The 12,050-nt window shown below is 42.6% G+C and overlaps 1 protein-coding gene across 7 annotated transcripts in view; it reads right to left on the reverse strand.

The window, feature by feature from the left end:
• Nucleotides 1-114: 114 nt before the first annotated feature.
• LOC110535782 (vacuolar protein sorting-associated protein 13A) overlaps nucleotides 115-12,050 on the reverse strand; it is a 59,346-nt gene continuing 47,410 nt past the window's right edge. For 5 of the 7 annotated variants that reach the window (XM_036935596.1, XM_036935592.1, XM_036935591.1 and 2 more), the window contains 9 exons: nucleotides 9,155-9,236; nucleotides 8,830-8,943; nucleotides 8,597-8,672; nucleotides 8,250-8,413; nucleotides 7,736-8,020; nucleotides 4,615-4,700; nucleotides 4,360-4,483; nucleotides 2,492-2,566; nucleotides 115-2,317 (listed from right to left, as the gene is read on the reverse strand). In XM_036935596.1, coding sequence (XP_036791491.1) covers nucleotides 2,267-2,317; nucleotides 2,492-2,566; nucleotides 4,360-4,483; nucleotides 4,615-4,700; nucleotides 7,736-8,020; nucleotides 8,250-8,413; nucleotides 8,597-8,672; nucleotides 8,830-8,943; nucleotides 9,155-9,236 — 1,057 coding nt within the window. In that variant the 3' untranslated portion in view covers nucleotides 115-2,266. The other 2 variants (XM_036935595.1, XM_036935594.1) reach the window with 2 other exon arrangements.

The raw sequence follows: 12,050 nt of genomic DNA on the forward strand, positions 1-12,050 counted from the left end.
TTTATTGGTGCGTCTCAGATTAAAAAGTGTCAAGCAGAACTTGGAGAGAGAAATATGTGCTGATTGTATGTCTTTGTAGATCCCATAATGACAGGAAGACCAATACCAAACAAATTAAATAGACCCTTTATTTTTCAAAAAAAATGGCAGAACTTTACCTGCACCAGTGATTTTATACCGCCTCACAATGAGAGCACTTGCTGACAAAGGCAAAACATATTAAATAATTTAGTTGCATTAATTAGTGACCCCAAACCAAAACAAACCTTTAAAACATTTGAGTATGAATGTAGCAGCTGACAATTTATTTGAAATATGTCTCTCCATTGCATAACTCTTCGTCGTTAATGGCATTGCATACCTGCTGTATAAAAACATGAAAATCGCCAATGATGAGATTACAACCCCTCAATAGATTATCTTAAATCACAGGAGGCTGCTGAGGGGAGGACGGCTCATAACAATGGCTGGAATGGAGGGAATAGATTGGTATTAAACACATGGTTTCCATGTGTTTGATACCATTGAAATGTATTCCATTCCAGCCATTTACTATGAGCTCGTTCTCCCCAATTAAGGTGCCGTCTGTGTCTTAAATAGAGAGCGATATCTATATCTATACACACAACTTCCAAAATAACGGAAACACTTGAGTAATTATATTGAATTCAGGTGCTTCCAAAGGTGTGGTTCCTGAGTAAATTAACCATATAACATCCCATCATGCTTAGGGTCATAATATAAAAATGCCCAGTTGCCCATGAGGGGTCTCAAAGGAGCATAGAGGGTTTAAAGGAGCGGGTGTCTTTTGTTGTTGTTTTTATTTAACTAGGCAAGTCAGTTAAGAACAAATTCTTATTTTCAATGACGGCCTAGAAACAGTGGGTTAACTGCCTGTTCAGGGGCAGAACGACAGCTCGGGGATTTGAACTTGCAACCTTCCCGTTACTAGTCCAACGCTCTAACCACTAGGCTACCCTGCCACCCCAGGGTGACTCAGTCACCAGATCCCAAGCATTGTCCACCACCATCAACAAAACAAAAATATTACATTTATTGTGGAAGAATGGTTTCGCATCCCTCCAATAGAGTTCCAGACACTTGTATAATCTATTCCAAGGCGCATTGAAGCTGTTTGGGTGGCCCAATGCCCTATTAAAGACACTATGTTGGCGTTTCCTTTATTTTGGAAGTTACCTGTATGTACACACAGGACACTATTGAAATCATTTTACAGCAGATCGACGTGTACTGTATAAAAATAGCATGCTTTTTTCGATCACGTGCAAAGTCATAGCTTGCAGAAATGTATAGAAAAACATAAGTTAGTGATTTAGGAAGATGGGGAGTATTGGTACAGAATAACTATCACAACAAGCAGATGAACAGTTTAACGTTTGTATGTGTGTGTGTCCCATCCTATATAAACCAGTAAAATAACAATGTGTGTAACATATACATATCAAGGCAGTTAAACCCAGTGCTCCGAGTCCCACAATAATACTTCACATTTGGCCACAATCTCTTTTCAAGCACATCACTCAGTAACTGGCAAACGGATTGAAATGTGATGGATAGGGCTACTTCAACAGTGGCAGTTTGAAAAGTCATTCAGGTACCCTACTTTGTCAACGAAAACAACAAAAAAACATTTATTTGGGGAAAAGGAGAAATTTCTAGCACATAGTTGTGTACAATCGGAGCGGTGACAGTGTGTAGGGTTTTGTGTTCGCCGTTCACAACACAAACATCGTTTTACAGACAGACTGCAAGCTGATATAGAGAGGCTGACTCCACACATCAGAACTAAAGCTCATTTCCAGGGCTGCAGAATGACCCTAAAGCAGCCAGGGAGTTCATCCTGAAGATGTACCAGGAGCAGAACCCAGACCGAGAAAAGACTGTCGTCTACTACCACTTCACCTGTGACACCGACAGAACATCCGCGAGAGGTTTGCCGCCATCAAACACTCCCACTGCGGCCTCTTCGGGTACAACCTCATGCAGGCTTACGGTAGTGCAAGGAGTTAGCCGATATTCCTGCCATATTGCTGTGTACAACCGAAACAGTGATGGTGTTTGTGATAGTGGAGTCCATGTGTGTGTGTGTGAGAATGAAAGAGAAAGTCTAACCTGAGAGTTAGTAGTACACTGATGGAGGCACACCCTACTCTCCCTAGCATGCATACACACACACTATAACAGTCAACGTTGTACTTTTTTGTCATGTCTCAGTGCTGGTTGGTGGCCCTATTAGAGTGGCCAATCAGTATTTGTGTAGACTCTCCCTGGCGTCTTCAAGCTTGGTAAGAACCCACTGCAGATAAATAAAACCATACGCATTTAAAAACTACACCATCAAAAGTCACATTACAACTTGGAACCACATCCTAAATAAACTATTGTGTAAGTTTTGTGTTGATCACTGACAAATACTGTTTGCCATGTATAAAGACTGGCAGCAGTTTATATTCATGTTATGCTAACCCACCTTGGCTATTTCTGGACTTCTGAAGTTGATTATCTTCCCAAACTCTTTGGCATGAAACACAGACTTCACTCTCTCCTGAAACACACACAGGAAATTGTTTTTAGTTCAACACGAGTTCTGAGAAATAGGGGGATGTACGATGAGATACTGTCAGCACTAGAACCTCTAAAGCAGTCATTTTGAATGGTTATGAATGTATTGATTTTATTGCTCTGCCATTTTTAAGTCATGTCCACCTCTGTCCTTGACTTTTCCTAAATAAGTCTATAGAACACACTGCCCTTGTTAGAATCTTAACATCACAAACAGAACTGGAGTTTTAACCAGTTTTAGGAAGGCATGTCATTATTTGAATGGTCCCCCCCCCCCCCTCCCGACAGTAGGGCCTGCTCCAATCATTCTCCGACATTGGAATAGAGCTCCATCACGCCGCGCAAAAGAAGGCACACGCACAGCCGTTGTACTCCACAACGGTGCCGAAGAATGACAAGACAGCACTCGCACTTTACCAAAGCAAGTCGAGAAATAACATCCCTGTCATGAGCACCATGCAGCCGACAGTTGCCATCAACGGGGACACGATGAGAAAACCAGATCCTATGACGCGCTACAACCAAGCAAAGGCATGTCAATATTACATGATACGCATCGCCATATATATATATATATAAACTTATGCGACGGCATTATGCCCTTCTGTAGAACACGTGTTGTTTTTCCTATGGGAAAATAATGCTCATGTTTTACTGCTCTATGCTGTGCCATAGGATGGTGTGTATGTTTTGGCTTATAAAGCACGGCTGTACTCTGAAAGGAGGCACCCGCCGGCTGGCCTGTTGCCGTTTTCTATAACAAGCTGGACTTGGCTGCCATCAACGCACAAGTGTTGTTCAAGCAGTGCATCAACAACACCATGCCCAGGAGAGACTTCATCATGAGTCTGACATACGGGCTACGTGACAGAGACATGAGGGCCAAGGCAGCAGCAAAGATTCCACACGAGCCAAATTGCGCACAGCTCCCAGGGGAGGGGACAGCGCCATGTGGCCAGGCGCACAAAGATCGGAACCCAAGACAGCTGTTTGTGGGAAGTGTGTCATGCGAGTGAAAGTGGCGAAGATTCGTGTTGACTGTCAAGACGAGGGATAAGCGCTAAACGATATCCAATTGATGCCATTGCTGAAAATGCACACCATGTAAGCATGAGCTGACAATAATCGACTGCTGTCGTATCAACGCATTCATTATTAAATGCAATTATTGATTTTGTGCGGATTTTTACTAATTATCAAGCACACTTGGAGCTTTTAATGATGTTCAGGTTAATCTTTTAATCATTTGACCGAGCGCATTGCTGACCTGTCTTTGTGCTTGGGGTATTTTGTTAAATAAACAAAAAAAACACATGACTTCTGTTTCATAGTTGTAACAAAAGACCATGACTATAAAATTGATTGAACAGTTCACTTTGTGTTTTTACATATAGCCTACAGTAACAAACTAATGAAAATGCTATTTTATATTTAGAAAATGTTACTTAACGCCTTCATGAACACAACCAAATGATTATTTTACCAATAGCATATATGAAATGTATTAATTACACGGTTAGAAAGAATGACTGCTCATTAGCTGGAAGGGGTGTCCCTCGAGGCCCAGCAGTTCTAGTGTTAAAATAGAGGAACAAACAGTTTGGATGCAAATTAGTGAATGTGTATTTCCTAGGCAGGTGTGAGTATCATGATGGATGGAAACAGGAGTGGTTATTCAGATAGATATGATGAGCAGTTTGATAAAGGAGAGTTTCATGTGGTAGTTAGTCATGTGTGTGTGCCTGTGTATGGATGACAATAAGCAGATGAGGATACCTTGGCCTCGATCCGAAGCCGCCTCCCCTCCACGATCATGGGCTCCTTGGTGAACTCGTCGAACAGATACTGCCACTCGCAGGTCAGCTGCCCAAATGTACCTTTGGTCACGAAAAAGATTCCCCTGGTGAAAGGCAAGAGAGGTAGAGCCTCAGAACATTCACGGACAGACAAGACGGTGACACAGGAAGCGAAACAGCAGCACTCAAGTCACTGCAGTCCACTTTTAGAAACAAACCCCAGCCAGCCTCTTACCTTTTGGTGATCATCAGGAAATCGGACTCGTTCACTTTGGCGTGCGCAAAGTATCTGTACTTGGCGAACCTTCCGTTTTCAATTTTCTAAAAGAGAAATATTAACTTATCAGGTTTGTTCAAGCACATTTGAGAAGATATGCACACATTTATCAAATTGGGTATATAAACACACATATGCTACGCTAAGTCTACTGTTGATATGATACACAAACGAGTCGCTCGGTACCTTTATCCAAAGTTTGATTAAAATGGCTTCAGGATGTTGACCATTCACACAGGCTCTGGCAGATGATCTGATGGTATTGTTGCTGATCTACACCTACTTCACCTCCTGACCTGACAACAACTTGTATACTGGACACATCCTAGGCCCCCGTTTGATTACGTCTTCTTTGAAGAGATTCTGACATGGGTGGATCGAAGAAAGCTCTGCTACAACTGTTGCTTACGCATCAAATTGCATAAGATCAGTGATCACGTCAAGGGAACCAAGGTTGCTTTTAAAAAATATTCAAAAACAGGGCCATGGTCTTTGTATATATAGACTCCCCTTTTTTCTACTGTGTTATTGACTTGTTAATTGTTTACTCCATGTGTAACTCTGTGTTGTCTGTTCACACTGCTATGCCTTATCTTGGCCAGGTCGCAGTTGCAAATGAGAACTTGTTCTCAACTAGCCTACCTGGTTAAATAAAGGTGAAATAAAAAAATAAAAAAATAAATAAAAAACCCGGAGACATGTCATACGACATCTAAAATGTTCCACTGCGGTACACTGATACGTCATTGAGTCCAATGTATACCTGTTATGGACCGTTTATAAACTGCTCATAAAAGCATGTTAATGAGTGTTGATGAAGTGAAGGGAAAAGGTAGGGATGAGAAGACGATATAGAGGTTTCAAAATGCACTTTATTCAGAAGGGAAGTTGTGCTGGCTATGAGTATGTGACTGCGCGCAGAGCAAGGAGTCTTATGAAAGAGGGAGGTGCCAAAATGCCAAGAGGGAGGACTGCTGACTGACTATTGCATGAATCCAGTCCAGACCAATACAACAGATTTCATATTAACTTAAGGATGGAATCTGCATTAGGGGAAACAGCACCACTGTCCACCCCAGCACCTTTGGTATCGTTTCTGTTTTGTGGACAGAGGTGAGCATGTTAGCAGATACCCATAGACTTCCAGTCATTGTGCTAACGCTAGTTAGCATTGGCTTGCAAAACTAGTTCATCTGACTCTGGGGAAGTCTATACAACAATCCAGAAGTGTCCCTTTAAGGATTCCAGATAAAGTGAATAATATAAACTTGCTCTAAAATAGAATATTACGAATTATTCTCAGATCAAAGAGTATGATTGACGAGTCTCTTGGCTTTCTGACTCCTCCCCCTTACATGATAGGGTAGAAGGTTGGATGACAGAAGACGGTTAAATTAAGTAGAATTATGCTTTTACATGACAAGAGGGGTCCTGCAGCAGCAGAATCCTGAGAATACATGGGTGTTTCATAAAAACTATTGAAATACAGTGTACGTCTAGAGTAACCAAAACATACAAACAGCCGAGAATGACAAATTGGCTGGCAGTTGGTTAGTCGTGTTATTCGGGATGCATTGAATGTTAAAATATCCTGCTGGAGCAGGCTACTCCACATTGACTGACAACACATTAAAAGCTATGGAAGACCAAAGCATCAACTAGGACTTAGCAATTCCATTCTAGCTGTCATCATCATCATCATCATCATCATTGCCAGTCCTACTCCATTCAGTGAAGGCCAACCTTTTCTGTGGACATGACAAGAGAGAAGACAAAGCCAATGTCAGAACAGACAGGACAGACACGGCCGTCTCTAATCATCTCTAGCGCTACAAAAACAACATATCACCACTCAAAAACGCCAGTACAGTGCAGCTTCAAGATAAACTAGGAAAGACCAAAGCATTAACTAGTGCTTATCAATTCCATTCTACTTGTTATCATCCACATCAACAATAGTAACAATAACACATTTGATATGTATAGCGCTTGTTCATCATCATCATCATCATCACTGACAGTTCTACTCCCTTCAGTGAAGGCCACCGTTTTCTGTGGACATGACAAGAGAGAAGACAAAGCCAATGTCAGGACAGACAGACAAGCACATAGACAGAGACTGACGCTACTATTAATCTCCAGCGCTACGGATATCTTTTTTTTTTTTTGTTAATGGAATAAAAGGACGACATCACTTCAGCATTCTCAGTGAAACATCAATACAGAAGTACAGTACAGATTCTGGTAGTGCTCAAGCTACAGCTAGAAACCACAAGTATAGTGACCCCACAACTACACAAAACTAAATTACAGCCAACACCTCAATGCCTTGGCTCACTACAGCTTCTGCTCAATACGGTCCCATTCCACTACAGCCCTACAGGCCACTGACAAGGGTTGGGTCCATTCCATTAAAACTCAAGAGTCAAATTGAATTGACTGAATTGAAATTGAATCGGCCCCAACTCCGGTCATGTTCCTGCTCGACTACATGGCAGACGCGTGCCCGATTTTACAACGCCTGGATGGGTTAGTTAACATATCAGCTAACTACGTCATATGATATAGCAATCTGATGCCTGACTGCACAGTCCATGACGTGGAATGCAACCATTGGTTTATGCAACGCATGCGTATCTAGTCGGGCAGGAACTCGACCTCTGCCATTTCCATCACTAAGTGGGACTCACACACAGAGCTACAGCAGCCATGCGGCCATGGGAGAACTTTTGAGCAGGTGGGTGAAAGCACATAATCACAGGATGAGATAATGAAAACCTAATCGGGACTGAGAAGCAATAAGGGGTTGAGAAGTGGAGCGAGAGATGGAGTGAGGGGGTGTTTCTATGTGAGGCCACACTCATTAACATGAACCCTGACCTCAGGGTCGTGTTCATTAGGACACGAGAGGGAAAACCTTTTGAAAAGTTTTGCAACAGAAAAGCGTTTCTTATTGGACAGGTTCATGTAGTTTCCTTTTTTTCTCCATTTGGTGCCTAATGAACACCACCCAAGTCAGGGGAGCCATCTGTTTAGAGGAAATAAGAGTTTGTTTTGTTTTCCCGAGAATTCCTGTTACCTGTAGCATCTGGCTGCCGATGCCCTCTCTTTCCTTGTATGGTCGGATGACCCCGTCCTCATGGATGAAGCGAGGCGGACGCAGACTCTCCACATCCTGGGATGTCTCAGCTGCCCTCTTGATGCCCTGGAAGGTGCTGCTGGCCATGTCGATGATGCCTCCAGTGGGTCTGGCCACAGCACCCACTAGCCCCTTGCCCACACCCTTAAAGAAGCCCGCCGCGCCCTCCTTCTGAGCACCTTTAATGGGCTTGGTGACAATCCCTGTGATCCCACTGACAAAGCCCTGAGACGGAGAAAAGGCGAGTGTTACAGACAGAGTAGCATATTTGAGAGAGAACCGGCCTGAGAGACTGTTTCTACTGCTCAGCTATACTGGTTGTGTTCAATTGACAACAATGCTCATCTTCAATTTTGCTACGTTGGGTCCTACTGAACAGGTCCCCGGTTATGCTGGTGTTGCTGGGTCAGTTAGGCTGTACTGGTGTTAGCATACTATAGTAGGTCAGACTCACAGACACCAGTCCTTTGCCTCCGCGGGTCAGGCCCTCTCTCAGGCCGCTAGGCTGCTTGTTCATAGCCTCCCGTCTCTTCTGCTGGTACTCCTCGTCCATTGTCATGGCAGCCACACCCTTCGCCATGGCGCCTGTGATCCTGGAGGCAGCGCCCGCAATGCCACCTGGGAGAGGGGACAGCGTAAACACAGTGGAGAAGAAGAGAGAGGGGCCAAGTAGATAGGAGAGGGAAGAGATATATATATCAGGGGACACACACAGTTAAGTCGGGAAGTGGAGGGATGGCAATGAAGGAACTAAAGAGAATCAAGGTTAGCAGAAAAGAGATGAGCGAGAGCATAACTTACCTACTGCTCCTCCAACCAGCGCTTTCACCCCCAGCGCCATACCCTCCACAAACTCCTCTGGCCCCTGGATAGCTCCCTGGAGAAGCCCAAAACAGTTACTAAGATACATGCCATCTAAATGGATAACTACCGCACTGTGTCAAGTAGTACACATCCATGCTGGTAGTGTTCGGTGCTACAAGGGATTTAGCGCCTACCTGGTGTGGTTCATATTGGTTGTACTGTGGTCTCACCTGATAGGGCTCGTAGAAGAAAGCCTCCACTCCCTCCGACAGACCTCGGATCAGTCCAAAGGGGTTTCCCAGCACGTCCAAGCCCAACACCAGCACATACATCTGCTTTATCGCCTGGGACACAGATGAGAACACGGCTCAGTCGTGTATCATAATAACGCAATGAGTTGTTAGGATTCCCCTTTCTAACATGAGGAACCTGGATTGAACTAACATTCTTCACATTAATTAATTGAAGTGGGAACATTTGCGTTGGACGTGCACATTTTCAGTTTGGGTTTGGCCATTGGAGCCCATTTGGAGTGGAATGTGTGTGAGACGTTACCTGTTTCGAGTAGTGTCTGATGACCTCCCATTGTAGTTGCTGGCGAGTGCGAAACTGGAAGGTCAGCTCGAAGAAGGCCAATCTAGGGAAGTTACAGAAAATGACTTTGGGTCAGACTCTAGCGTAAATGTATACAAAAAAAAGGACATGGTTGAATAAAGCCTTGCCATAAGCAAATAATTAGCATTAAGTGGTTTTGTAGAGTCTCTGTATGGTGTGAGTGAGTGAGTGAGTGAGTGAGTGAGTGAGTGAGTGAGTGAACCATTGCACATGATGCATTCTACTCTGGTTAAGCCACTATTTTCTATATTCTCAGAGTTGACCTTGAGTTGGCTCTAGAAAATGTCTCCTCCATATTTATTCCCCTGGCAGATGAACACACCCCATTAAACAATTCAGAGTCAAAAGATAGAAAACCAAGGGTTAGCTCTTCGGGGTCATCTGAGCTCATTCAGATGAATCAGGTCTGGGCCAAAAGGAAACCTGCCTTTAGTGCACTGGAAATCTTTCAGACAATTTAGAAAACAGACTTAAGAAAGCCAAATCAAACCCCATCTCTGACTTCTGGTGATTTTTCAAAATTGTGGAAAACAAATGCACAGAAGCCTACAAATTCTTATTTTTCCCTGCCATGCAAGTTGTCTGACTGGCATCACAACTGAGAAGAATGGGATAAGTGATGCTTTTATTCATTATTTTATCATCATCAACAGGCTTTTTGAGAGAAACGGTGGTTTAATTGACCCTATTCGGTCAATCAACTGCTCTTCCCTCTGCCAGCCCTTAACTTCTTGGTGACAGGGGGGCAGTATTGAGTAGCTTGGATAAATAAGGTGCAGAGTAAACTGCCTGCTACTCTGTCCCAGATGCTAATATATGCACATTATTAGTAGCATAGAAAACACTGAAGTTTCTAAAACTGTTTGAATGATGTCTGAGTATAACAGAACTCATATGGCAGGCAAAAACCTGATAAAAATCCAACCAGGAAGTGGGAAATCTGAGGTTAGTAGTTTTTCAACTCTTTTCCATTCCAATACACATTGTAAATGGGGTCATATTACACTTCCTAAGGCTTCCACTAGATGTCAACAGTCTTTAGAACTTTGTTTGAGGCTTCTACTGTGAAGTGGGGGGTGAATGAGAGCTGATTAAGCCAGGTGTCTGGCAGAGTGAGAGAGTTAGCTCTCGTTCCATTGCTTTTCTACAGACATAGGAATTCTCCGGTTGGGAACTGTTACGCATTTTATCTAACGGGCGGCAACCCTAAGTCTAAATATTGCTGTTACATTGCACAACCTTCAATGTTACGTCATAATTATTTAAAATTCTGGCAAATTAGTTCGCAACGAGCCAGGCGGCCCAAACTGTTGCATACACCCTGACTCTGCGTGCAATGAACGCAAGAGAAGTGACACAATTTCCCTAGTTAATATTGCCTGCTAACATGAATTTCTTTTAACAAAATATGCAGGTTTAAAAAAAATACTTCTGTGTATTGATTTTAAGAAAGGCATTGATGTTTATGGTTAGGTACATTCGTGCAACGATTATGCTTTTTTCGCAAATGTTATTTTGTTAAATTATCACCCGTTTGGCGAAGTAGGCTGTGATTTGATGATAAATTAGCAGGCACCGCATTGATTATATTCAACGCAGGACAAGCTAGTTAACCTAGTAATATCATCAACCATGTGTAGTTAACTAGTGATTATGTGAAGATTGATTGTTTTTTATAAGTAAAGTTTAATGCTAGATAGCAACTTACCTTGGCTCCCCTTGCTGCACTCGCGTAACAGGTGGTCAGCCTGCCACGCAGTTTCCTTGTGGAATGCAATGTAATCGGCGTCCAAAAATGGCAATTACCGATTGTTACGAAAACTTGAAATCGGCCCTAATTAAATCAGCCATGCCGATTAATCGGTCGACCTCTAGCTTTTCTATAATCCTAAATTAATTAATAATAATCGCTTTGTTTAAATAACGATATTTTGGAGATGATTTAGTTTTCAAATAACCTAAAGTGAGTGAGAAAAAGGACTTTCTTGAACACGGGGTGAGACATTTACTAATTTGTAAATAAAGCCAGTTTGTTATTTAGAATTATTTATGTTTTTAGAGGGGGAGAAACCAAAAGCCCACCGTCGCCTCACGGGTCTCCCGGTCGCGGCCGGCATGGGTACAAGCATCTGTAGCAACGTAGTTTGCACTGCGATGCAGTGCGCCACTCTGTTTGGAAAATATGGCGCTGTACAATGTGACTGTTTCCACACCCTAATCCCAGTCAGAAGACAGTTGATGAAACTTGAGTGGACTTACAGAAAGGCTCTGTAAGACATATCAGGGTTCGTCAATTAGGTTTGGCCCAATTTTTCTGAGCCAATAGCCGGCAGGCCAGAACATAGTAAGTATATAATATTAGCACAATTAAATTGGACTACACTACAAATTTAACATGTTTAACACATATGCTTAGTACATAATAAATTCAGTGACAATCAGATAATTTTGATCTGATTACTCTCTATTCCTGTTTGTTGATTGGTGGGGAAAAACACGTTTACAGTACGTAGGCTACACTACTTTTTTTGACGTCAACATTTGATCAGAATAATTTGCTTGATGGCAAGATAAAATGTTGCTCTCAAAAAGTATCAAGAAGGGTGATAATGAAAATCAAAGTTTCAGAAGAATGTACAGAGATATGCGTTTATCTTTCCCAATGCCAAGCCAGTGTCTTATTTGCAATGAAAATATTGCTGTTTGCAAATAATTAAATCTCAGACGTAACTATGAATCTAAGCAGAGAACTAACTGTCTGTTGTATTCCCGCCCCATATAGAGGCCCGAAGCAGAAACATTGATTCGTTAACTGCAAGCTGCACACACAGAATTT

The sequence above is a fragment of the Oncorhynchus mykiss genome, chromosome 11 (genome assembly GCF_013265735.2).
Source record: "Oncorhynchus mykiss isolate Arlee chromosome 11, USDA_OmykA_1.1, whole genome shotgun sequence".
In the NCBI taxonomy this organism is placed as follows: Eukaryota; Metazoa; Chordata; class Actinopteri; order Salmoniformes; family Salmonidae; genus Oncorhynchus; species Oncorhynchus mykiss.